Below are 24,845 nucleotides of genomic sequence, written 5' to 3'. Positions count from 1 at the left end.
GCTTGAATGGTCTTGTTCCTCCAGACTGGCATTAAAGCACATTCCCACTGAGGCTGGGGGGGTACGGTGTGTGTACAATGCCATCTCTTCTCCGTGGAGTGCTCCGTTCAGCACCTTTCACAAGAATTATGTTAATTAATGTAACGTTTGTTAGTGATTTCTGTAGCAGTGTTCACGAGCAAGCGGGTGGATGCTCGTTCCTCTGGGTGGGTGGAAGAAGGAACAGAGCAGCCTTGTTGCCTACATGGATGTCTCCATTCTTCTTCTGCACAAAAGCGCAAATTGCCCTTGGGGCTGGGGACGGGGTGGTACAGGCCCTCCTTCAGCTCAAGAAGAGATGAACCTTTGTATTCCTACCACGAGCTGCTTCTCCTGGTGTTGCTGCTGTTCTCTCACAGATGAAACCCCAGGCAGAGACCCTGCCACTTGCTGTCACGAGAGCTGCCATGAAGTCCTTTGGTTAGAAGTGCCCCTAGACAAGCATCCCTGCATTCTGCCTCAGGTCCCGGTTCTTCCCACTGGTGCCAGTTCCTCTTTCCCATTCAGAATGGCCATGGGTTCCCTCTGGGCAGCACAGGAGCTGCTGTGGATCCCGGAGCTGTCTCCAATATACGTGCTTTCCCTTTTAGCCGTCACTAAAGTGACGTTGTTGTCCCAAGCGAGGTGTATCTCCACTCCGAGCCAGATTTCCAGCGGGATCTGGGAGGGGGGGTGTGTTTCGTAGCGCACAGGGCCTTAGATTTGTGGAGACAGGTGGAATCTCAGACATGGAGTCCTGCTTAAAAGTCATTGCTGCCTTTTCTGGGTACTTTCAAAAGGGTTTCTTTTGAGGGTTTCTTGGTTTCTTCTTCAAAACTCCCTCAGAGAGAGTACAATGAGGCTGAAACCAGTAATTTAGTGAGGGGAGTGTCAGCAAGAGTCAAAAGTGACAGAGTGGGTTTTGATTCCTTTTCCTTTTGAAGCTGCTTCCCCTTTGATTATATCCCTCGCATTATAATGTGTAGATCTGGAAAGGTGATTATTTTTTCACATCTCTCAAAATAAGCAGCGTGTCAAGGAAATATCACCGCTTTTATAAATGGGTGCATATATATTGCAATAAACACGCTGGGATACGTACGGCACCATCTTTTGACGGCTGGCTATAATCAGAGCTAATGACCATTGTATCACGTCGTGGACTGATGAAGCAAAGTCTGAGCAGGAGGGAATGAAGATGCTCCTGTAGCAAAGAGGTACCGTGTCGGTGTGCACAGGGGGGCTGGGGTCCTTCCTCCATGTCCCCTCTGTCCTGTGTCAAGTGATGGGGACACCACAGCAAAGTCCTGATGGCGGGTTTGCTCTCTGCGTGGCTGTGGAGGGGAAGGAGGTTCTTTTTTTTTTTTGTCATTCTCATGAGGCTGAAGCTGACACGGTCGCTCTTGGTGTTGCCCTAGACTCTGTTAACTGCAGGAGGAAAAGTCAGCCAGGCATTTTGCGATTGCTTCAAAGCTGGTGCAGAAGAAAGGAAACATCGACAAGACCCTTGTACAAAACACACAGCCTGAGGTTCTTCAGATACAGAGTGTTTAGGGGAATATTTAAAACAAATGTTTAAAATGACACAAAGACAAACCAGCGGGGAAGCAAGGTTTGCCCTGCACTTTGTCGAATACAGGGGAGGGAAAGCTTTAGCAAAGAGCCGAGCATGTTCCTAATCCCCGATGCATTTCGTGTATTTAAAGGCCTTACTTGCTAAAAACATAAAAGGCTGTGTCAATTCAAGCAATTTTTTTTCACTTCAATTAATCATCCCAGAAAGTTGTAACTTTATTGTCTCTTTGTCCAGTTTAGTTTGAGCAAATCCAACTTTTCTCATTGTCTCTCTGCAGATTAGGAAAGGCTTTGTGGATTATATCATCAAATTAAAGCGAGCCTGTTAGTGTTACTCTCAGAATATCACAGCAATGGGCTGTGCCTCAGGCAGCATTGCCCTTCCTTCTCTTTTTAAAATGTTTTGCCTGAGTGCGTGTTGCTCTGAGCTGGTGTGTCTCTCCTTGCTAATAGGGAAGTGTATAAAAATCCCATAATCATTAATATTGAAGAATCATTAAGGCTGATAAAAGCAGCTCTGACTGCAATGATGTTGGTTTTCATGGTCACTGCTTTTGGAAAACACACCATCCGAACATCAGCTCGGTTGTTTTTTAGAACCCACCGGTTGATCTAGTGGCGGTTTGACTCCATCTATTGCACTCTCAGAGATAGCTCCAGTTAGATGATCATTTCCAAGCCTGCAGGAATAAATGGATTTCTAGCGGCTGTCTCTCCTGCCTTCATCCCTTTTCCACAGCCCCTGCTTTTGATGCAGACAGCATCCGAAAGCCAGCAATCTGTAGTTGAGCAGTAAAGTCTTGGTTGGGTTTTTATTAAAGCAATGATGTGCTGACTGGCTGAAAAGTGTCAAAACTGCAATCTTGTAACATCAACAAAATAAGGCAGGATGCCTTTCTTACGGGAGAGGAATGCTGAAAGCACAAATGAGCCCTGCAGGAAATTGGTGGATCTGAGCACTTCTCCTCTGGGGAAAGGGTCTGATGTACATCAGACAGGGTCGCTTTTCTTCCTTAATAAGAAAAGGCCAAAGTCTTCAGGTTCGTGACACAGGACTCACCTTTGCCTCCCTCTCCCCTTTGCAGTAGTTCCTCAACAGTGTGTCCAGCTGGGTCTTCCTCTCTTAAGCAGAACGAGAATTGAAGTAACACTGTAGGTATTCCAAAAGTGCCAAACCAATCTGAGCATGCAGTAAAAGGCTGGGTAAGATGGGGGGATTTGGGCTAGTAACTTTTAAAGTCTGTTAGCGAGAAGAAGGAACTGACCTGAGCCAAATAGAAATAACATCTCGGGAAAACCCCTGGGCATAAGCAGCGTGTGTGAGTCTTTGCGGTTACACTGGAAAGGGAGATGATAGGGACGGAGCCGGCGCAAGCAGTTTTCTCCTGCAGAAACGAAAACTGAACCTCTTCCAAGCATCATTTCTGCCAGAGATTCCAAGAAATCTGACTGCCAGGGGGTGGGCAGGACCGTGGCTGCGGCCGAGCAGCGTGGCTGCGGGGGCTGCACGTGCTGACGGCGATACAGAGGCAGCCTCACGCCTGTGGCCCCGGTGCGTTACATCCGCAGAGGGATGACTGGTGATGATTCCAAACTGGAATCCTCCTGAGTTACACAGGAAAGTGATGGCCTTTGTAATTAAAGCACAAAGGGGTTTGAGTCACAATGTGCTTCATACCCCTTGCTTTCCCGTGCTAGGAATAATTTTAGGGAGCCTTAACAGAAATAGATCTCTAGCACTGAGATGTTCCAAACCCAGGGTTGTTACTATCTCTAGTTTAATTTAATCTCTACTGCTACAAGATTGTCTGTCTACACACTCTGCGTAGTTTTCTTGGCATGACATGCCACGTCATTCTCTCTCACTGGAACGTCTCCTATAGTCCATTTGCGTAAGACAACACTTGGCGTGCAATTTTTTTACGTGGATGACATGGTTGGTCCAACTACTTGGTTGGCATTTGCTTCATCTGCGTGTGTCCCGTTGCCATCTGCTGGAGAACGGTGAGTGTGCTCACAGGGACTGTTCTGTTAGCCAAAAGAATGGAGCTGTCCCCAAAGTCACCCACTTTCTGCTCAAGTTTCATCAAGATTAGTGCCTCGTCTCTCTGCTGCCAGATGAGGCTGTGTTTTGTATATAGGTTGGTGGTGGGAGACCCCGGGTCATGGCATGGTGCAAAAGTACTTTGTGCCCCAGATAACATCACTGCATCAGGGCAGAATGATCAACGTCCTGTCCTGGATGCTCTCACACAAGAAAAATAAAATTCTCTTACTTATGCTTGTAACTGGTTTAGAAAGAGGCTGAATTTAGGTTTACAGCTGAACAATGAGGGATGGAACCACCTGAGTACTTTGGTCAAGACAAGAGTGGAAAACAAGGCCAAGGCTTGCAGTCATGACTGGTGGCTTAAAGTGTAGACCTTGAGCTGTTCCTTAGGGGTGTTCTTTTCAGAAGTCTTAGCCTTTGAAAATGGGGCCCCTCCAAAGCAGCCCATTTTGGGCAGCAGAGCTCACTAGTTCCTGTTAGAGGATCTTGGCCTAGACCATGGTCAGCCTGGATCCCATCCAGACATCCCCAGTATTGGGACTGGGAGCTGCAGACAGATTTAGAGCTAAAGATGACTGCATCAGTGGGGCTTCATCACGCTCTTCTGTTTGCAATGCAGGAGGCCTTCGAGGAGCTACGGTGGTAGACGCCTTAGATACTCTGTACATCATGGAACTTGAGGAGGAATTCCAAGAAGCAAAGAAGTGGGTGGAGAAGAGCTTCGACTTGAATGTGGTGAGTCAGTTACTGGGAATGCCTGTCTGTGTCACAGAAATGCTATGTGTTTGGCCAGTTCTGATCACAATCTTCTCTAAGAATCATTTGGGGAGGGGAACTATGAAGTCTGTGGGGGAAGAAACCCTCAACTCTGATTTTCTAATTTTTTTTTAAGGCCAAAGGGACTACTGTGACGATTCACCCCATCTTCTGCCCTGGGTTCTAGCCAGGGACCACCACATCAGACTCACAGTGTCTGGCTGAAAATAAGATTCAGCGTTTAATATTTTTTGTCTTTTGGTCTGAGTTATAAAAACAGCTTTAATTACTACTCAAAGGAAGTTTTGTTCATCAAAGAACAAGCTCTGTTTCATCTCAATTAAATGTCTGTCTGTGATAAGACAAATTTTCTTTTTACTTGCTATAGATTAAGATTGAAAACCCTGATGTCCTTGTCTGGGCCCTTTGTTGGAATGTCGTTGCTGGGACTTGTGCAGTGGGAGTGTGGCACCTTGGCAGTGAAGTGGGAGCACACAGTGAGCCTAGATTTGGAAGAAAGGGCATTATCTCTAAAAAAGGCCAAAGATTCTCGCTCTTGGTGGGTCCTGAAGCTTCTTCTTAGAGCTGGTATTAGCCTTGCTGGGCCTCTGGGTGCCACACGTGCCTCACGGTGCTGTCGAATGAAGGACACTGTCCTTTATCTCACTCTGTGGCCGTGGCCGCTTGCCGTGGCTCTGACTTTTGGTCTCCAAGCCAGCTCTTGTGTTTCTCATGGGAGAGCTGATGGGATCACGTCGGTGGCATACGGAGAATGTTAAACCAGAGTGCAGTTCAAACTTCTATTTTTTTAATGCCAGCTTAGTTGTCTGTTGTGAAAAATGGTTCTCCCCCTGGGAACAATGCATGCAGCTGCCTTTATAGAAAAGCATCATTTGGGAGGGCACGACCGGCATTCATATATTCATAAAAGGAAGACCACATCTGATAAATTTGGTGAATGCTCTCAGTGCGTTACTGAATCGATAAACAAGGGACAAAATCAACTGGGAGATAATTTATCTGGATTTCATAAAAGCTTTTAATCTTGGCCTGCAGAATAGATTGATCTGCAAAGACAAGAATGAATGCTATGGATTGATCGGTGGAGTCAGAAAGCACAGCAGAGGGAGAGAAGGAGGGAAATTAATTAAAAATTGGCTCTGTACAAGGAACTCTAGTAGTCCAGAAAAGCGAGGCGGGGACTCCAAGGCCCACGAGCTCTGTTGGTAACTGGGTGCCATGATCTGTCTCAGGCAATTTCAGTCATTGTCTCAAGAAAGCGCTTGCTGCGATTTGTAACCTGCGGGTGTTTGGAAAGGGCAGGCTAGTGCAGAGGTTCGAGTGCCCCTTTGCTCTGCCCTCCTCGCTGAAAGTGCTGTGGTGGTGGAAGATCTTTCTGGTTTTTGTCTTTATGCATTTGCGTGAGGGTAGGAATCATTTATCATGCAGATTCAATGGCCAGGAGCATGTATTTTTCAAAGGCACATTTTGAACGCAATCGTTTTGACGTTTGCTGATGATCAGCTGAGTCGGTAGAGCAAAACTTGTTCCAGGTGAGTGGGTTCTTGAGCGATTCAGTGAACCACATCCGTCTGTGCCTGCTGTCTGTGATGGTGGGACACATGGACATCACGCAGTTTGTCTCTCCATAAGGATGTCCGTGACAGGCACCCCATAGGCTGGGGTCCTCTCTGAGCCTGCAGACTGGGGTGAGTCCTTGAATGACAGAAAATATCTCCCTGGTGCAGGAAGTGCATTACGTCTATCTAATGCAGTGTCCTCTTCACAAGAAAATGGAGAAAACGTTTTTTCTGTGTGGCTGTACAATTTTCTATTTAAATAAAATATTTCCAGGGGTAAATTTTCCCCCTGAACTAACTCACAGCTTTTTGCAAGGTATAACCCAGGCCAGGGCTGGATGGATGGACAGTACATCTGCCCTGATTTATGTATTGTCAGCTGGTGATAAACGGGTAGTTGGGGTGTTTCTCTTCCCTTCAGGCTCCACCTGTCACTGTAGAGCAAATAAAGCGCTGTGAGATCTTGGATATAAAGCTGTGTTACACTGTGGGTGAGGGCTGGGAGACTTAAGTATCTGCCTGCAATCTGTTCCCTTTAGCTGCCATTTGTGCGTGCAGGCTTTGCAGTCAAGTATGTCATTATGTATTTTCAGAACGGAGAAGCATCCTTGTTTGAGGTGAACATCCGCTATATTGGAGGACTGTTGGCCGCGTACTACTTAACCGGAGAAGAGGTTTGTTTCAGCCACTCTGCATGTCTCACACAGTCGCCAGTAATGAACTGAAAGGGTTCTCCAGCAGCTTTTCTCTGAGCATCAGATAATCCCTCCATAACAACAGGCTAAACCTATCGTTTTTATGAATATCAAAATGCCACTAATGTTCTTTTAATTAAGTCTCGCATAATTACCTTGCACACACCGTGCGTGCCTCATTTGCAAAGATCCTTTCTCCTGTGGGCAATTCTAGCAAGACATGTTTTCAGTTGGACGCATTGCTCCCCAGTGAAATGCCATTTGCAGTGATCTTTGTCTTTGTACTTGTTCCTTTATATTCTAAACAGACAATAATTCATCAGACATCGTTCCAGATTCTACCTGGGACTAAGGGGGGCAACTGATTAGTGGCAAGTGCTCCAAAATCTACCTGGGCAGTCTCTCTGCAGCAGCAGTTTCTAAGATAAAGTGCCCTGGGGTAGAGGGAAGGAGGGTGGCAGACAACCAGGGCAAGGTACCCACATGCTGCCAACTCAGGTGACAGTGATACAGCTCCACAAATGTCCCCTTGCCCAGTAGGTGTGGGCTAAGAGTCACAGCCCCTCCTGTAGCGTGGTGGAGCAGCCCTTCAGTCCTGGCTAAAGCAGGAGGCTCTCGCTTCCACTTCCCTTTTTTCCCTCCAGCCCGGCAGAGGCCAGGGCTTAATGCCATAATCTGCTTTATAATGTGACTGGGCTGGAATTTTACAGCTGGCTGTAGAGAGATGAAGAGATTATTCCTTTGCCCTGGAAGTCTTAGCCGAGAAGAAACTCTGATTCGAGGAGGGGGTTTGTGAGTGAAGGAACTGGAAGACCGGCTCTTAAATGAGAGCTCAGCTCTCGTGCCATCCGGTGACCATGGCTGGGTGCTGGCCACCATGATGGGGTGGGATGGCTCATCGCTGCCCAGTGGCACCATTGATCCGGGGAGTCACAGGAGCAGCTCTGTTACATTAGTTACATTTTAAATGAGTTCCAGGAATGACTTCTCTCTGTGACTTCCCTCCAGGGAAAACTCTCACAGACTCAATGCCCCGACTCAGGGTCTGTCTCAGTCGCAACTTCAACAGGCTTCAGATCAACAGAGCAAAAAGAAACCACATTAAACCATAAAACTCCAGCAGTGACCTCTTGAAGTGCAGTCAGCAGCGATGCTCGGCAGCCAGGGCAGCGCCTGTCATGTTACCCAGTCAGTGTCACCAGGCTGAAAGGCAAAAATCAAGTCCCCGTCTCTTGCTTTCCCTTCTGAACCAAACCCCTATCTCCTTGTGAGCGTATCAAAGGGCTGCAAGCCCGCAGGAGAGCTCCGCTTTCCTCAGAGCTGTATTTTTAGAGCAATAAATTCCCGCTTTCTGAGAAGTACTGTGACAGCTTGGGCTGGTGTAGGGGGGCTAGAGGTAAAAGGCTTGTGCTTTATCTCCTAAGTCACTTACAGGCTTCCCTTGATCAGGACTAATCTCTGGAGCAAAGATTAGTGCTTGTATCAGTTTGTCCCAAAATAATTGTGTGTGGTGGCTTTGTGCTGCAAGACACCATAAGCTATAATTTGATTTGAAAGCCCAAAACTGAGGCATTACAAATGGAAAAGGAGCAGCTTAGCCATGAAACCATGAATCCTTCCTGGAAAAGAGTTGCAAGTAAAAGATTGTTCATTGGAAATCATGTTTTTTACAGCAGGAGACGACACGAGTTGGCAAACCCATGTTGTAAATCTAACAGTGCTTCACCCTAGGAAGATTTCTTTGGGTTTTAATTCAGTCATTTCACTTTCCTGTGTCCTCTGCCACCCTGGGAAAAGGGAAGAATTTGGCCCCAAAGACTACAGTTTGGCTCAATTCTGATCACGGAAATTTGCTGCTGAGGTATTTGGGGTGTCGTGAGCTCTGCAGCTTTGGCTGCTCTCATCCAGGCTGAGCGTTTTGCAGGGGACTTGCCACTGGTCTAGCGTAGATTTTTAGAGGACACTCAGATACCAAAGTTGAGCATGACTTTTGGTTCAGATCTACCATGCAGTGGAACTAGGGCAGCAGCGTACCTGAAATGGTAGATTCTTATAGTGCAGCACTTTTAGGTTTTTTTATAATGGTGTGTTTGGAAAATGGGATTTGAAAGAATCCAGCGTGACTAGTATTCACAAACCATCAAATATTTATCCTCTCTTCTTCTTTTAACAGGTGTTCAAGAGTAAAGCTCTGGAACTCGGAGAGAAACTTTTGCCAGCTTTTAACACCCCCACTGGTATCCCACGTGGCGTCATAAATCTGGGCAGGCAAGACACGCGTCCTTACAAGCATGTCATTTTATTACTGAATGTTTGTAAAAGACCAGGATTCAAGCAGGAACAGCAGCAGTTCCTCAGAGGTGCCCCCCTCTAGTGCAGATTCTTCGAGGTCATTTGTTTTGCCAACTCAAAACCAAGAGGTGCCTTGGCAGAGATTGCAGGTGACTCAAGTTAAACCCAGCTGTGTTTTATTAATTTTGGGCTATCCGCAGTTTCTTCCTCTACCTCTTGGCAGGGCTCCCTGCTGCAATAGCATTTTCCTCACTCTCATTTTCTTTGAAAGGTTATTTGTAGTCTGCACGTAGCATGCGGTGCTCGCCGTATTTTTGCAGTGTGCCCAACTTAGATGCATGTGAATTTATCCAGGCTTTTTTTCTTTGGAAAAATTGGGGAAGGAACAGGATGGGACTGGCTGACAGCTTTGCTGCTAGAAAGGGGAGAGTATAGAGATGCTCTAGTTTTCTCCCCGCTGCAGCACTCGGTGGAGTGCGTATCCTTCCCTTAGAGCCACAATGTTTCATGTCAGGTAGGTGGTGTTCTCCTGCTGGAGGGGAGCTCTGAGGCTGCTGGGTTAAATACCTCACTGAAGGTCTCTCGGCAAACAGAGACAAACCTGGAGGCTGGACTCCCAGTCTTTGATTTTTGCTCGTAGACAGTGTTCTCTGCCAATAAGGGCTCATTGGCTCATTTTGATGCCTACAAACAAATCCCCCAGGGTAAAAGCTGCATGCTGGCTGAAACAGAGACAGCAGGAAATGTGGGTTAAGAAAAGCCTTTCATCCTCACCTCTTGCAAAACTCGGAGAAGCAGCCATGAAATTCATTATTCATCTCGAAGCCCAAATCTCCTGTTTGGTTCATGTCTCTGTGAAGTGTAAGACTTTCAAATGTTTGGCTCACACTGATCCATTGCTCAAGTATCACTGTCACCCTTCGGTTGTCTTATCTGCACATGATCCCGGTGAAAATTTGAGCCACCACCACGACTTTTAATTGTCTCTTTTTTACAGAAGAGACATCTGCTTCCTCTGTGGCTGATAAAGATTCAGCATAGACTAACCTTTCACAGAAATGCCAAACCCTCCCTTGCCCTTTGTGAAGACAATTGAAACAGACTCTCTCTGCCTAGACATTCCCAAAATGTTTTGCTGATGACCTTGACTAAGAGCAAAGAAAATCAAAATAACACTGAGCCCACAATCCAGAACCTGTATTATTGGCTTGAGCTCTGGCTTCAGGGCCACGAAACTGCTGAGGGGGCTTGGAGTATCAATTGATTTAGGAGCAAGGAGGGAGCAAGCTAAATCTGGAGTCTGGCTACCGCAGGAACATGATGAACAGCCAAAGGCTGTAAACTCAAAGGGGAAGGGAGTTATTCAGTGTGAGATAAAGTGGGGAGGTGGAAGCAGGGGAGAGCGGGGTGGTGCTGCGAGAGCACGCTGACCCAAATGTTGGGGCCAAACCAAAGCCCAGGAGAGTTTTGCAAGAAAGAATTATTTCTCCAACTCTGCTTGTGCAAGGATGTGCTAATTCCAGAGAGACCTCGTCGTCTCAAAAGGAGGAGAGTCTTGCAGTGTGTGTAGGCTTTGGGTGGTGGGTTAAGAATGACATTTGGAAATTGGAAACAAACAAAAGCAGGCATTAAGTCAATTCTGTGTATACATTTTTGAGGACCCAAGTACAAAGACACCCAACCCCCCCAGCTCTTCCCATAGCCTTTATCTCTTCCTACCACCTCACGCCACCTTTTCCTCTCGTGTCGCCTCTCCGCTGATGAGCTTCCCTGTGGCCTTCTGTTTTCACACAGGCGCTGTATCACATCTCACACAGCCTTGTTTTCCATCCTGCTGGTCCAACTGCCATGTTGTCTGCCAGGTCCTAGAGTACATTGTCTTCTCAAGATGCTGCTCTCTGCCTGTGTGTCACACTGCGATTTCTCTCCCAATGCCTCCTGTTCCATGTTCCTGGCCCCTGCTCTCCTTCACATCTCCCCTAAACCCTCTGCACCTCCAGATTTTTCATCATCATCCTCTCCTGTTCTCGCTCTTGACTTGGCACCATTTTCCTGCCTCGTCTCTGTGAAGGAAGGAGATGATACAGACATTTTCAGTCCACGCTTGCACTGGGGAGTGTTTAAGGAAGACCCACTTATCTGGGGGAGAAAAAGAGCTTTGGGCATTTCCTTTTGCCTTGAAGACCAGGTTCCTTTAAACTGTAATTTCCTCTGAGATGTTATAAAACAGGGCAGCTGTGAAGACCCAGTTTGTCCAGTCTGTAATGCTGACAAAACATTTTCCTGCAGGGGGTCATTTCAGGCTGCTCTTTAACCCAGGGACACATTGCAGACCTACTTTGTTTCCTCCAGACCACCTCTCCCAGAGTTTTCCTGTGGTTTGTAACCCAGAGCTTGGGTTCCCAGCAGCACGGTCCTTGCAGGCAGCGCCTGGCTGTGTCTTTGGGACAGAAGTTCCCAGGGGAGGGTTGTGTCGGCCGCTGTCACCCCGCATAGCGGCTGTCACAACAAACACGGCCCCCTTTGGCCGCTTCCAAGCACTTCTCATTTGAACTAGCTCAGAAGGTAGTTTCTTTTTGTGAGATCGTATTTGTTACAACGTCCCTTCAGGGCAGTAAATAAAGAAAAAGTAAGTGACTCTTTATAGATCTGAGAAGACGGTGGGATGGTTTAGCCCACCCATCCCAGGGCCAGCACCCACCAGCTTCAGCAGATACGGCCAATGCCGTATTAAAACCAGCATTATCCTGGTCAGACTGGAGGAGATTTCTGCCTGCACGGGGAGATTTCTGCCAGTAACACGCGATGTTGTTGGGGTACCCGTTTTAGCTGCACACAGAGTTTTCAGTTGAGAAGCTGGTGGTGCAGCCTCCTGCCAGTTCGCGGGGAAGGCTGACGGTTGGCAGTGACTGAGCAATTTGAAAGAGCGTGAACATATTGCTTATCTAATGGCTCCTTTTGTCTGGAGGGGAAACAAACAGCTCTGGACCTGAAATGGTTTTCCATACATCACATGGAGGGGAAACTTTTTCCGCCCCCTCTCAGAAAGATCATTCGTTTTAGCCTCCTGTAAACAACAGAAACCTTTTTTATATTAATAACCAAGCTTTCAGGCGCCATCTAGTGTTACCCCCGCCTCCCCCCATCCCTGGAAACCTGTTACCTCATCGGTACCAACTGCAAACGGCGCTCGCTAAGAGATGTGAAAATCAAAGCCACGTCACTTCTGAGATGGCTTAGCCAAGCTTGCCTCGGCCAGCCCCTGCAGAGGCTGTTTTGAGACCAAGGCTTAAGGATGTGGGTCATTTTTATGTCTGTGCAGATTTCAGAGAGGCCGGAGCTGTGATCTGTAGCGGTGGGATACAAGGAGGAAGTGCTCGAGTGTAAAAGCAAATCCAAGAGTGAGGTTGTTAGTGCTTGGAAGAGCCTCTGCCATCCCATGTCCTCTGGTTAGTTTTTCTTTCAGATTTAAGGGAGAAGCGATGCCCTCCTCATCCCCAGAATGGACTCCTTGCTTTGCTTCGGTGCTGATTCCTCTCTTTGTGTGGATTTGGCGGGGTGAGGGGAGACAAACAGAAACTGAGAAGGGATCCCAGGACATCAGAAGTAGGGGCGGAGGCACTTTGTATAACTGGCTTCTCCAGACAGTATTTGGCAGCTTCTGTAGGTTTATGCTGACCCTCCTATTCTTGCAAGGCACGAGATTCCCCGTGGCTTTTCCTTACAGTCAGGTTTGCCCAGTTGCATCTCTCCCGCATCGTTGATGTCACTGTAGGTTTTATCCCCCTGCAAACGAGCATACGCTGGGAATGTCAGTGCCATGAACATATAAAGAGTGAGAGATTGTGTTTAAACAAGGTGGATAGGGACAGTCTGGATTCTCCATAAAATAGCAGCCTTGTTGGACTTGTGGGACATTTGAGACGCGAGAGTTCAGGCTGCTTAAAGACATGTTTTATCCCCAGATGTCTTGTGTAGGGCAGGTTCTCAGCGTTCGTCCCAAGTTGTTTGGGAGGGATTAATTCCTCTCCCGCAAAAGCTGCAGTTTCCCAGTAAGTGCAGTCTGTGCGTTTTGCCCCATCCTTGGTAAAACTACTGCACCATCCCACTAGAACTGCTCCGTGAAATAGTCCTAAAAATCTATGTATGTCCTTTCCATGGCTCCTGTTGACCCCTGGTGTGCGCTGCACGCACGTAACAAGGGCAGGATCTGCACTGGGGTGGTGACCTCAGGCTTTGGCTGTGTTTTCCTGGCAATAAAAGCTCCCTTTTCTCTCCTTGCAGCGGCATGAGTTGGAGTTGGGGTTGGGCATCTGCCGGAAGCAGCATCTTAGCAGAATTTGGTACCTTGCACTTGGAATTCCTGCACCTCTCGGAGCTCTCTGGCAACCCGGTGTTTGCAGAAAAGGCAAGTATTTCCCAACTTGGTGTTCATTAAATTGGTCTCTTCATGCTCCTGGGGTCAGCGCCCTCATCTGCCTCTCCATCGCTGGGGAGATGGAGATGTTGTTCCCAACATCTCAGTTGTGTGAAGTTGTAGCAAAATCTTCCTCAGACAAGGGCGCAGCCAAAATTAAACCATCTGGTGGATGCAGACTGCAAAGATAATTGTTAACTCTGATATCCTAATAGCAGTGCCTTGTACTTGCAGACCTTTTTACTTTAAACAGGCATTAAATGTTATGCTCCAGCCAGCAAGATTTCTGCTGAGGTTTCTTGGGTAGGAAAGGCCTGACAGTTGACATATTGGATTCCTTTTGTGGAACTTGTAACTGAAAATCTATTAATATTATACATTACCTTGAGCTTTTTTTTTTTTTTCACAAGTGATCTTGTAGTGCATGTGAGAGCAACTTAATAAATATGCTGTTGGATACCAGCGAGTCATTAGCTTTTGCTGCATGTCCCCGAGGAACCAGCTTTGAGGGAGACAAATTGTTCCAGTTAGAATCCAAACTGCCCCCATGAGCCCAAAGGAAATGGGGCCTGTCCAGAGCCCCACGGTGGGGTGAAAACAGACAGTGGTTCTGGGATCGCCAAGGAAAAGCTCAAAATGGTGCTTTCCCAGGATATTTGCAGTGCAGGTCTGTCAGTTTGTGAAACAGGAAAAGAATTTGCAGAAGAGACGGGAAGAAAGAGAAAGAAGAAGGTAGGAGAGCAAAATGGAGAATAGGATGGAGTGTATGGAAAGCAATAAAGGGGGGGTGAGCAAGAGGGATGTCGCAGAGGGGTGAGCGGGAGAGGAAAGCAGAGGGTGAAGGGAAACTAGAAACCCAGGGAACTCTGTAGGGAAGATAAAGACAGGCTGGTGATTTGAAATGAAGGAGACAAGCTAAAGACTCCCTAGGACAGTGATAATGACAGATTGCTCAGAGGAAGGGGGGAGCTGAGGAAAGACCAGCGAAGGGAACAGTGGCACGGAAAGAAAATGTGTGTGAAGGAAGCGGAGGGGGGAAGAGAGATGAGCCCTGAAAACACAAGGGCAAGAAGATGCACCGTTAAAAACTAGAATTGCATCCATACTCCAGGTTCAAACTGTGGCATTTTGAGGCAGGGTCAAGCTTCTGTCCCCAGCCTAGCGTTTCCCTCTTTTCCTCCTAAGCCCAGAGAGGGACAAGGGCAGAACCTTTCTCGTGGACTCTCCTGAGCTGAGCGTCCCTGGTGTGTGCCACAGAAAACGTATCGCATTCATCCTAACACCCTCTGAGAGAAAAAAATGTAGGATGATGTGGACTCAAACGGCCCATCCTGTGGGAAATTACTTCAGAGGAACAGATCAACTCATTAACTTGCAGCTTGGGACTTGTGTGATTTTAGCAAGAATAAAGTCCATCTGTGTCTTTTATTCAAACATGTCATTAATATGCCATGCTACTAAACTTCAGTAAATATTATCCAGCCTGACGACTTACTTGGAAGTGTCGACTTAAGTCTGTAGCCAGCTTTTGGCGTACAAATTGTCTAATTTTATAAAAGGTTTAGAGTGTATTAGCTGCTCTGTAGGTTATAATAGAATATTTATGCTGCATACCATTTAACTTTGTCCCTTATGGGAAAGGCCTATTGGATTTAATGGGGGTGAAACCAAGGGAGGTTTTAGGAAATAAGTACGGCTGTTCTAGCATATTAAAGGAGCTGTCTGTTGTTGAAATTAAAGGCCCCAATTCATCATGTTAAGTGACCACATGGTGAATTTAAGTACTGTGTGAGTCACTCATCCCTGCCACTCCTTTCCCTTTGGATCATGGAAAAAATCACCCTCCGCGTCTCATCCATTTCCACCCAGATCCCGAATCCTCAGGATTGCTTCTGAACCACTGTTAGCGAACTGCTTCCACTGCCTGCTGAACTGCGGCCTTGCGGGGGTTTTTAGAATTGTTTCTAAAGTCCCACAGAGCTGGATAAAGATTGTGCTGGGGAGTCCAGCAGGAAAGTTTCTCCATCGCAGCCCTCGCACCGGAGAGCCATGTCACTGGGTTCTGCTCGCACGATGAATCCCAAAGTTACAGGCTGCTGTGCTTGTTCAGCACTGATGAATTACAGAGTTCTCAGTGACGCTGCAAAACTGTCGGATTTTTCAGCAGAGAAGTAACACAGTTCTTGTCTCTCCTCTCTCCTAGGTGATGAACATCCGCAAAGTCCTGAACAGAGTTGAGAAGCCGCAGGGCCTTTATCCCAACTTTCTCAGCCCAGTGACAGGCAACTGGGTGCAGCGTAGGTATCACAGAGTCCTGCCTGGAGCATTTCAGTCTTCCCATTATTCTTTAGGAAGCAATAGCAACTGTCAGAGCAGGGAGCCAAGGAAGTGTCATGTCAGGCAGCCTGTTGTACATGTGATTAGATAATGCATCCCAATTTGTAAGAGGCAATATAGTAATTGTATACTTATTCCATCAGCCGTGTTTCCAGCTGAGCGTCTCACCTCCAGAGAGAATTAGGGCCTCTCTTGCAGAGGGGAGGATAATGGCACATGGTTCATCACACAGATATTAGAAATCAGTACATCTCTTTAAGACCTCATCCAGCAGTCATCACATAGCCCACAGACCTACTTGGGAGTTGCACGTGAAGGATGTGAGCAGAAGCACTATGAGATTTGCTTCCTGAGTGTGCTGCAGCAAGTAAGGAACCACCTGGAGAGGCAGAGGGCTTAGAGAGTCTCAGATCTCCCAAGGATCTAGGGCTGCGTTCTCCTGTGTGCATTTCTGTACCTGTCACCGTGGGTGCAGTTTTGTGCAAGGAGGGTGAGATGAGTAGCTGTTCTTTTCTCTTGTTGGGAACCCAGCACTGGAGACATGGGCAATAAATAGACACTGCTCTGATATAAAAGAGGAGCAATAACCAGGAAAGGGCTTGAAAAGAGCAAGGAAATACTCGAAGCAGTGTACCCAGGGAAAGATTATTTACTTTCCTGCTTTACACAGGCAACCCCTTCCTTACCTGGAGAAGAGACTGTACTCCTCTTTTTGTGCCACCAAAGCGCAGGAGCTTAGCCTCCAGTAGGAACCTGAGAGGCTACTTCTGCCGCTGTGCCCCACATCTCTGACCTCAACTTTCTGCTGTTAGGGACTGGCAAGGGAGGTTTGCTGGATTTTGTGTTTCTCTGTCAAAGGAGAGAAAAGTCTCTTTTTGTAGAAGCCGTTTTTAACCTGTCAGTGGATTGCATTTATATTGTTTAAGCAGTTTTCTTTGAGTCATCACACTACCTGGTCTCCCCGTGTCTCGTTGCACTCTTTGCTCTGCTCCAGAGCTTTCTAACGACTGCATTAATAGCTCTGATTGTAACTGAGGGCAGCTGCCTGGCTGCCATCATCTGAAGCAGTGAGAGCGCCCTGGCTGTGAGCAATCCCTGACCTTCAACTGCCACATCGGCACCTCTAATGGCAATTGACAGGGCTTGGCTTGAAAGGTGTCCCAGCAAAGCATCTTGGACGGTTGCAGTTGTCCCATTAAACCAGAGCTGTCCTTCGGTGCCACGAGGAAAGAAAATGGGCTTCTGTGTTTGTCCCATTAATTGATCTTCAAAGTTATCCAATCTCTTTGTAAGCAGTTCAGCTTCCCCTCCACATTTGTCTCCGCAGAGTTGTTGCAATATGTTCCACTTGAAAAGCTAATCTCCCATCCCCTACTGCACCCCTGAGATGCCATTTTCTTTAGGTTATTCTCAACTGGCAGCCACACTGCACATTTTCCTGGACACAAGCATTAATTCTGCCTATTCATTGGTGCTGGGAGGAGAAGAAGTGCCTGTCTGTTGCCGTAACTGATAGTTACAGGATCTTTGGGAAACCAAAGAGCTGTGCTCTTAATTCAGATGGTTAAAATACTCGGCTTGATACTCAGTATTCATCTCTTCTGCCACTAATTTAATTCTATTTATGTCTGCAAATTTGACTTCATTGTACTGACCTGCTCCCACCCCTTGCTGACATAGAGAGGGGCCTGTTGCTGGTTCTTGGAGCTCATTAAAAGTAGTTTCTGATTACTTGTTCTGGGGTAGGCTGATGTATGCAAAAGGACCAGGGATAACCTCTCTCCTAGACTTTCACGTCGAGAGGGCAGCTCATGGCACAGGCTGTTTGCGGCGGTTGCTCATAATACGACCTTGTGGTCTGACTCCATATTCCAGGGAGGGAAAAGGCTGATCAGCCTCTTCTGCATCTCGAATGCTGCTGGTGAGAAATAGATTAGGACCAAAGCAGGGAGGCAGCTGCCGCCTGCCACAGAGATGGTCCCTGTAGGTGCCAGGCTCTCATTTTCTCTCGTCATTAAAGCTCTTTGCGGGAAGCTGTTTTTCTTGGAATTGCTGTGATTTTCTTAAAAGGTGTATCTTTGACCTGGCTGAATGAGCAGATCTTCTAAATGAAGAGGCAGTGCTGTACCTCTTCTGAGTGCGGTTGTTACCTTTAGAAAATTAAAGGACGGTCCCCTGCTGAAATAAGAGATTTGTTTATGCAAAGTGCCTGGGAGGCAAATGCTGGCAAAGCTGATGCCATATGGAAAGCAATTATGTACCAGAGCTCCTGCTTTGGTGATTTTATGAATGACACACTTAGGATCACAGAGCTTCCCTTTAAAGACAGGCTGTGCAGCCGCTGTTTGCAAATAGCCTGCCCTCTTTTTTTTTTTTTTTCCTGAATTCATGCGTCTAATCTCATTGTTTTGCTATGGATTATTCCATGGATCATTGGACACACTGTATCGGGGATATTTGCTCTTCAGGTCAGGAAAATGCATGGCTGTTGATCTCTTCTGTTGGTAGGATTTAGCATTTAGAATAAGCCTTGGGACTTTATATATGTACAGTGAAAGGGAAAATAAAAATCTGACCAGCTAACTCCGAAAACCCTGCTGCATCTGCTTCCCTGTGAAATGAGGATGCGCACGGACACAGAGCTGGACACTGGTAATTAACAGGGATGGTTCAGTCCATGGTGGGTAATTTGTCTTGCTCTTCTAAAAAGGGGAGTAGGTGACTGCTTGAAAGAACGAACGCTGCTTTTCCCCCTGTGGTATAGTTTAAAGATATAAATCCAGCCAGCAGTTCCCCCCAGGCAGAGACCTGCAGCTGTCATGCCCATTTCACAGTGCAATTCTTTAGCATCCTCCTCTCCAGTAAGGTCAGAGCAGTGCGTACTCTCAACAGATAGCCTTAAAAATCTGATTTCTGCAGAAGAAAATATTCGGTGTGCATCCTCGTACCTGACTTGATCGTTTTAATACGCCAACAACCCCAGCCTTCCCCAGGCCAGAGTCCTGCCGTGAGGCAGGAATACAAATGACACTATCCAGACGTCCCTCCAGCAGCCCCTCGCTGGCACCTCCATGTGATCCAACGTGCATCCTCCCTTTCCTGAAGCAGGGAGGCAGCACCCAGTGGCTCCTTAGAGGCAGAGATTTATCAATACCTGCCACTGCTTTTGGTTTATGAGGCTGGGATTTATGATGATTGCTTCATAAACAGGAAGCATCCTTAAGTTGCAGTATAAATAACTGTTGCAAAATAAGACCTCTGAATACTTTTGGTAAGGGATACTAATGCTTTGTAAAATGACGGAACATTTTTCTTCTGATTGCACTTTCCACCTTTCTTCCTTTTTGAAAAAGAAATGCTGCAAGCTCTCCCCAGGAACCTGGAAAGAGGGAGGAGAGAACAAGGGCATTAAATAGGACATGGTTGTTTGCTCTTTGTAAAGCAACTGCTCATTGTAGATCATGAACCTGAAGTTCTTTTCTGGCTTTCCCACTACAGACCATGTCTCCATTGGGGGGCTTGGGGACAGCTTTTATGAGTATCTCATCAAATCTTGGCTGATGTCAGACAAGAAAGACTCTGAAGCTAAAAAGATGTACGACGATGCACTAGAGGTAAGGAGCAGGATGCTGCTCGGTATTTTTTTGTGCGGGACGTTGTTCATCAGAATGTTTCAGGCAAAAATGTCTTAGATTTTTGGGTTTCCTTGGTTTTCACTCCTGTCCACTAAGTATCTTGAAATACTTAGTAAGGAAGTTATACTTACTCTCCACCGTGTATCTTGAAATCTTGATTTTCATCCCTTTAGGCAATAGAAAAGCATTTAGTCAAAAAGTCTGCTGGAGGATTGACCTACATTGCTGAATGGAGGGGTGGCATCTTGGATCACAAAATGGGCCACTTGGCTTGTTTCTCCGGGGGCATGATAGCACTTGGAGCCGAACACGCTGGAGAGGAGAGGAAACAGCATTACATGGACCTCGCTGCAGAAATAACAAACACGTGTCACGAGTCTTACGCACGCTCAGGTAAACCTGTGGGCTGCCTAGAAAAAGTTAGTAGGGTATTTTGTGCATCTGCATCTCTGTGTATGATTTTCACTTGTCTTTTCTGGGATATCTAGAAGAGAAATCAATATGTTTTACACAGCGGACAGCTGGAGCAGAGGGACGGGCAGATGTGAGCTCCTGAGGCAGAGTTGGGAAATGAATCCAGAGCTGAATCCCTCATCCCGCCTCCCAGTCCCAGAACTAGCCTTCTCCCAACAAGGCTGTAGTTTGAGTCAGCCTTTTAAAAGTCAGTACTTTCAAAAGTACCTTCTACCTTCTTAAAGTACATAATTTTCACATCCCTTTGCAGGCAAGAAGGGGAGATTAACAGTGATTAATTGCAGGGCATCCCACTATATGAAGCAGAGCAGCTGAGAAGCTGGAGAGTGTTGGAGACCTGCAGCTGCTGGTAGGAGCCAGAAAAATGAAGTTACTCAGCCTCTCTTGGCTCCCTAAGTCTTTCTGTTTCACAAGTCCAGTAAAATTTGTTTCACCACCCAGTGTGCTTATCAGTGCTCTGGGAGAGCAGTGACTGGTGATGAGTGAGAGACTGGGTTAGTTCTCTGCCTGCAGGGCTTTCAACACGATAAGTTTGCGTTGGACTCTGCTCCTTTCTTTGTAGGCGTTGCTGTAGCTCTTCTGAGATCGCAGGCAGCGAAGCAGCAGTCTGGGACCTTGTCAAGAACAGGTCTGGCTGCACTGACTGTTCCCAAGGATTGTTTCACACCTTTTTCACACCTTCACCACATCAGCAAGCCCATATTGGCAGCTGGTATCCAGCACGTTTGCCCAATAAACTTCAAACTAACCCGAAATGGTATTTGCAAATAACTCTTTTTTTTTTTTTTTTCCCCAGCACTTAGAGAACTGAAACAAGCCACCCGTACTAATAACCCTCTGGTTGTGAGTGCCTGGAGCCAATTTTCACCTTCAGCAGTATCCATCAGCATAGAAAGGACAATAGCAGGCCTGCCCACACTGGTGATGGTGCTGTCATTTCAGCAGACTCATTGTTTTGCAGAGAATGTCCCCGCACGTCACCCTGGCTCTCGGCAAATAGTCCAGCCTGCGAGCGTTGTTAGATCCCCACACAGACAGGAGGGCCCAGGGAAAGCGTGCAAAATATTTAGAGAAATAAAATGACTCCCTGAAATACAGCCTTGTGGTAAACACATGGGTGCAACAGGAGAAACCTTGGGGCATGATCATAAACAACCTCTCTGCTCAGTTTCCCTGGTTTTCGGATAGGAAGAGGGTTGGTGTTGGAAGCAGGGATCCGAGTGCTTGCTAATGCTTGTAAGAGATTGAGATTCTCCTGTGAGGGACACTCAAAAAGACCAAGGTACTCTTAATGTTTTCTTTATAAAATACCAGCGAATTTGATGAAGCCTTCCCCGTCATCCTGATGTCTTCTTTTCAAAGAGGCTGCTGGTGGACCAGCAGGAAAGGCAGCAGAAGTGAAATGGCTCTGTCTGGTGGAGTGAGAGCGGTGGAACAAGTCCCTGCCTGGGAGCGGTGTATCGATGTCTCTGTTACAGCAGGGTCAGCAGCGTGGCTGGATTTTCCTTTAAATGTGTTTTCTCTTTGAGGCTTTATGACAGGATCTGACTCCTCTGTTCGTTCTCATCTGCGTTCTGAGTTTGTCTTCAATGACACACTCTGCTCTCGGGGTCGGGGGCAGTGCAATTCCTAGGAGAGAGCCCAGCAAAAGTGCTAGGACACGGGGGAGATTTGTACCTGCCCTCTCCATGCTCAAATCTGATCCAAATCTGTGTTTTGTCGGTTGTATCCACCCTCAGAAGGACTTTTTCCTCACCTCGATAGCACCCAGACATACCACAGAGTGAGCAAGACTTGGGTGCCCCTGTTTTGACATTTGAGGTTTTGACATTTGAGGTTTAATAAGGCCAAGTGCCGGGTCCTGCATTTCGGTCACAACAAGCCCAGGCAACGCTACAGGCTGGGGGCAGAGTGGCTGGAGCTGCCCAGCAGAAAAGGACCTGGGGGTGTTGGTGGACAGCCGGCTGAACATGAGCCAGCAGTGTGCCCAGGTGGCCAAGAAGGCCAACGGCATCCTGGCCTGCATCAGGAACAGCGTGGCCAGCAGGAGTAGGGCAGTGATGGTGCCTCTGTACTGGGCACTGGTGAGGCCTCACCTCGAGGGCTGTGTTCAGTTTTGGGCCCCTCACTACAGGAAGGACATTGAGCTGCTGGAGCGTGTCCAGAGGAGAGCCACCAAGCTGGGGAGGGGTCTGGAGAACAAGTCACACGAGGAGAGGCTGAGGGAACTGGGCATGTTTAGTTTGGAGAAGAGGAGGCTGAGGGGAGACCTCATTGCCCTCTACAACTCCCTGAAAGGAGGGTGTAGAGAGGTGGGTGTTGGCCTCTTCTCCCAAGGGAATAATGGCAGGACCAGAGGAAATGATCTAAAGTTGGGGCAGGGGAGGTTTAGATTAGATATTAGGAAGAATTACTTTCCTGAGAGAGTGGTCAGGCACTGGCACAGCCTGCCCAGGGAGGTGGTGGAGTCGCCATCCCTGGAGGGATTTAAGAAATGTGTAGACATTGCCCTTCAGGGCATGCTCTAGTGCCCGAGATTGTTGGGTTGTGTCTGTTTGTGGGTGGGTGTGGGGTGTGGTTGTGGGTGTTTGTTTTGGTTTGGTTTTGGTGTTTGGTGTTGTGTGTGTTTTGTTTTGTTTGTTTTGTTGGTTGGACTCGATGATCTCAAAGGTCCCTTCCAACCGAGAAGATTTTGTGATTCTGTGACATCAGCCGTGAGGTTGAGGTGACGCACGGGCACGACCGATCTCATCTGACGATAGTTAAATCTTGGCAGCCTGAGCAGCATATAAAGCTTAAAAGACCCGGACAGTCTTGTTTACTTGCTTCCTCCTCGAATTGACCGTCGCATGTGTGTGATTTTTTTTGTCTAGATACCAAACTTGGCCCCGAAGCCTTTCGCTTTGATGCTGGAAGTGAAGCCATGGCAACCAGACTCAGCGAGCGCTACTACATCCTACGCCCAGAAGTGGTGGAGAGCTACATGTACATGTGGCGGCTGACACACCATCCCAAGTACAGGCAGTGGGGCTGGGAGGTTGTGCAGGTACGATTGGAAAGCTCGTAACTCCTACAGCCCGCTGGATTCGTAGAAAAATCTTTCCTTCAGTCGATAAAAAGAGCAGAAATTATTTAAATTGTGTTAGATGCTAAGATGCTTTAGCAATGGGGCAGGAATACATGGAATAGCTCGATTTACTGTGGCGTCTCTGGTGATGGTTGTGAATGTTTCCTTCTCCCTTTTGGGCTATGCTAAGATCAATCAGTCAGTCAAAAGAGGGGAGGAGTGCTGCAGACAGCGAAACCTGCTGTTAATGTAACAGCCCCCTGCAAAACGGAGTCAGCCTTCTGTTCGAAATGTCTGCGCTGCTCAGAGCCACTGGTTCGTGGCTGGCCAGGGAAAATCAGCAAACCTGCCTTTGCCCTTTGTCCTGTCTCCTTCCCACAAAGACCTCCCGGGCAGAAAGTCCCTCACCTTTTTCTAGCTCATGCAATAGCCCTTTCGCTGCTGTCCCACATCGTTTCAGTGGCACAAGTGTCGTTTGTCTGCTGCCCTGCGAAAGAGCCTCCGCAAACAGCCCGAGTGGCTGCTTGTGATCTGCTTTTGCTACGTGTGTAACGTCAAGGTCAATCAATCGCCTAACTCAGGCGGTTTCCGTTTCTCTTGCTATTTCATTAGAACCGGCTTCATTCCCAGAGTCTGGAGTAATCACCACGCTCTTCAGTAAGAGACAGAGGCTGCTATAAACCTGGAATTAGATTTGTAAAGCTGACTTGTAATGCAGCTGATGATGATTAATGAGTTACTCCGTGCTATGGTGTGTTACTGAGATTTCTTCTCTTTTCTCAGGCCCTGGAAAAATATTGTAGAGTAGAAGCTGGGTTTTCTGGCATCCGAGATGTTTACACCACAACCCCAACCCATGACAACATGCAACAGAGTTTTTTCCTCGCAGAGACTCTGAAGTAAGTCTAGTATCACAGTGGCCTTTCCGAGTAGCATAATTCCTGCAGCGTCAACACTCTGTGCTTAATAAGACTCTGATAATAAGGGGGGAATCGTATTCTCTGGGGGGAAGACTGGGCAAGGCCGTGGGTGCTGCAAAGCTTTGGTAGCTTCCTCCTGCAGAACCACTGCTGTCATTGGCACCCTCAAGGTTTCTGCTCATGGGCTGGATTTAAAGGACTCTTCCTGTGATTTAGAGCTGCTCTAGGTGGGAGGCTCTGACCGCTGAGCTCCCTTGAATTTATCTCTGGTGGTTTAAGAGATGGCTGTCTCCTCTGCCAGGTTCATGTCCTGCCTACAGAGGTGACTGTGGCCTGAATTTGCTGCAGATCTGCCTTTCCTGGTAGTGTGAGCTGGTGTTTGCGGGGTGGCTGGGCACAGATGCCCGTCCCGTTTTGCCACCTTTGCCCCAGGGGTGGTAGTTTCCAGCAGGAGGATGAGGCAGGGAGTCGGGAAATGTGTCGAACAAGGGAAACACGCAAGGAGTCGGGAAATGTGTGACCATAAACTGTGGCAGCTGAGGCCAGTGGCAGCCCCCGTCACGCTCCTGATGACGGTGTTTGCTTGGGCGTGCTTGGAGTCCTGCTTGAATTTCCTTTAATCTCCCTTTGTGTCCATCTTCTTCCCGCCCGCCCTCGCCTTGTGGCTCCAGGTACCTCTATCTTCTGTTCTGTGAAGATGACGTGCTCTCTCTGGACGACTGGGTGTTCAACACCGAGGCTCACCCCCTGCCAGTCAACCACACGAACTTTAAAGCCAGTGTGCAGTAGGGAGGCCGCTGCCCAGCGCCCTGCGGCTGCAGCGTCGGCGGGTTACTGCATTTCCTTTCCATTAAAGGAATTCGAGTTGTTCCTAAAATGGTATTTTGGGGCACTAGTCCAATTCCGGACAGTATTATATTGGGGAGATGAAACCGTGACATAAGCACCTTCTTTTCCTCTGTGAGGAGCTTTATTAGCCTGATAATGAGATGTTTATTCTGGGCCATATTGTACACAGTTCATAGACAT

At 47.5% G+C, this 24,845-nt stretch overlaps 1 protein-coding gene across 1 annotated transcript in view; it reads left to right on the top strand.

Annotated features, from left to right (window-relative positions):
- The window catches only part of MAN1C1 (mannosidase alpha class 1C member 1), a 63,711-nt gene extending 39,106 nt beyond the window's left edge, over positions 1-24,605 (top strand). The window contains exons 3-12 of the mRNA XM_074161961.1: positions 4,263-4,378; positions 6,573-6,653; positions 8,848-8,942; positions 13,251-13,374; positions 15,587-15,680; positions 19,219-19,334; positions 19,529-19,748; positions 22,703-22,875; positions 23,680-23,795; positions 24,488-24,605. Of these exons, the coding sequence (XP_074018062.1) occupies positions 4,263-4,378; positions 6,573-6,653; positions 8,848-8,942; positions 13,251-13,374; positions 15,587-15,680; positions 19,219-19,334; positions 19,529-19,748; positions 22,703-22,875; positions 23,680-23,795; positions 24,488-24,605 (1,253 nt within the window). The remainder of the gene's footprint in view (positions 1-4,262; positions 4,379-6,572; positions 6,654-8,847; positions 8,943-13,250; positions 13,375-15,586; positions 15,681-19,218; positions 19,335-19,528; positions 19,749-22,702; positions 22,876-23,679; positions 23,796-24,487) is intronic.
- The last annotated feature ends 240 nt before the right edge of the window (positions 24,606-24,845 follow it).

Source organism: Numenius arquata, chromosome 21 (genome assembly GCF_964106895.1).
Source record: "Numenius arquata chromosome 21, bNumArq3.hap1.1, whole genome shotgun sequence".
In the NCBI taxonomy this organism is placed as follows: Eukaryota; Metazoa; Chordata; class Aves; order Charadriiformes; family Scolopacidae; genus Numenius; species Numenius arquata.
The sequence above is the reverse complement of the archived record's forward strand: the minus strand, read 5'-3'. Positions and strand labels throughout refer to the sequence as shown.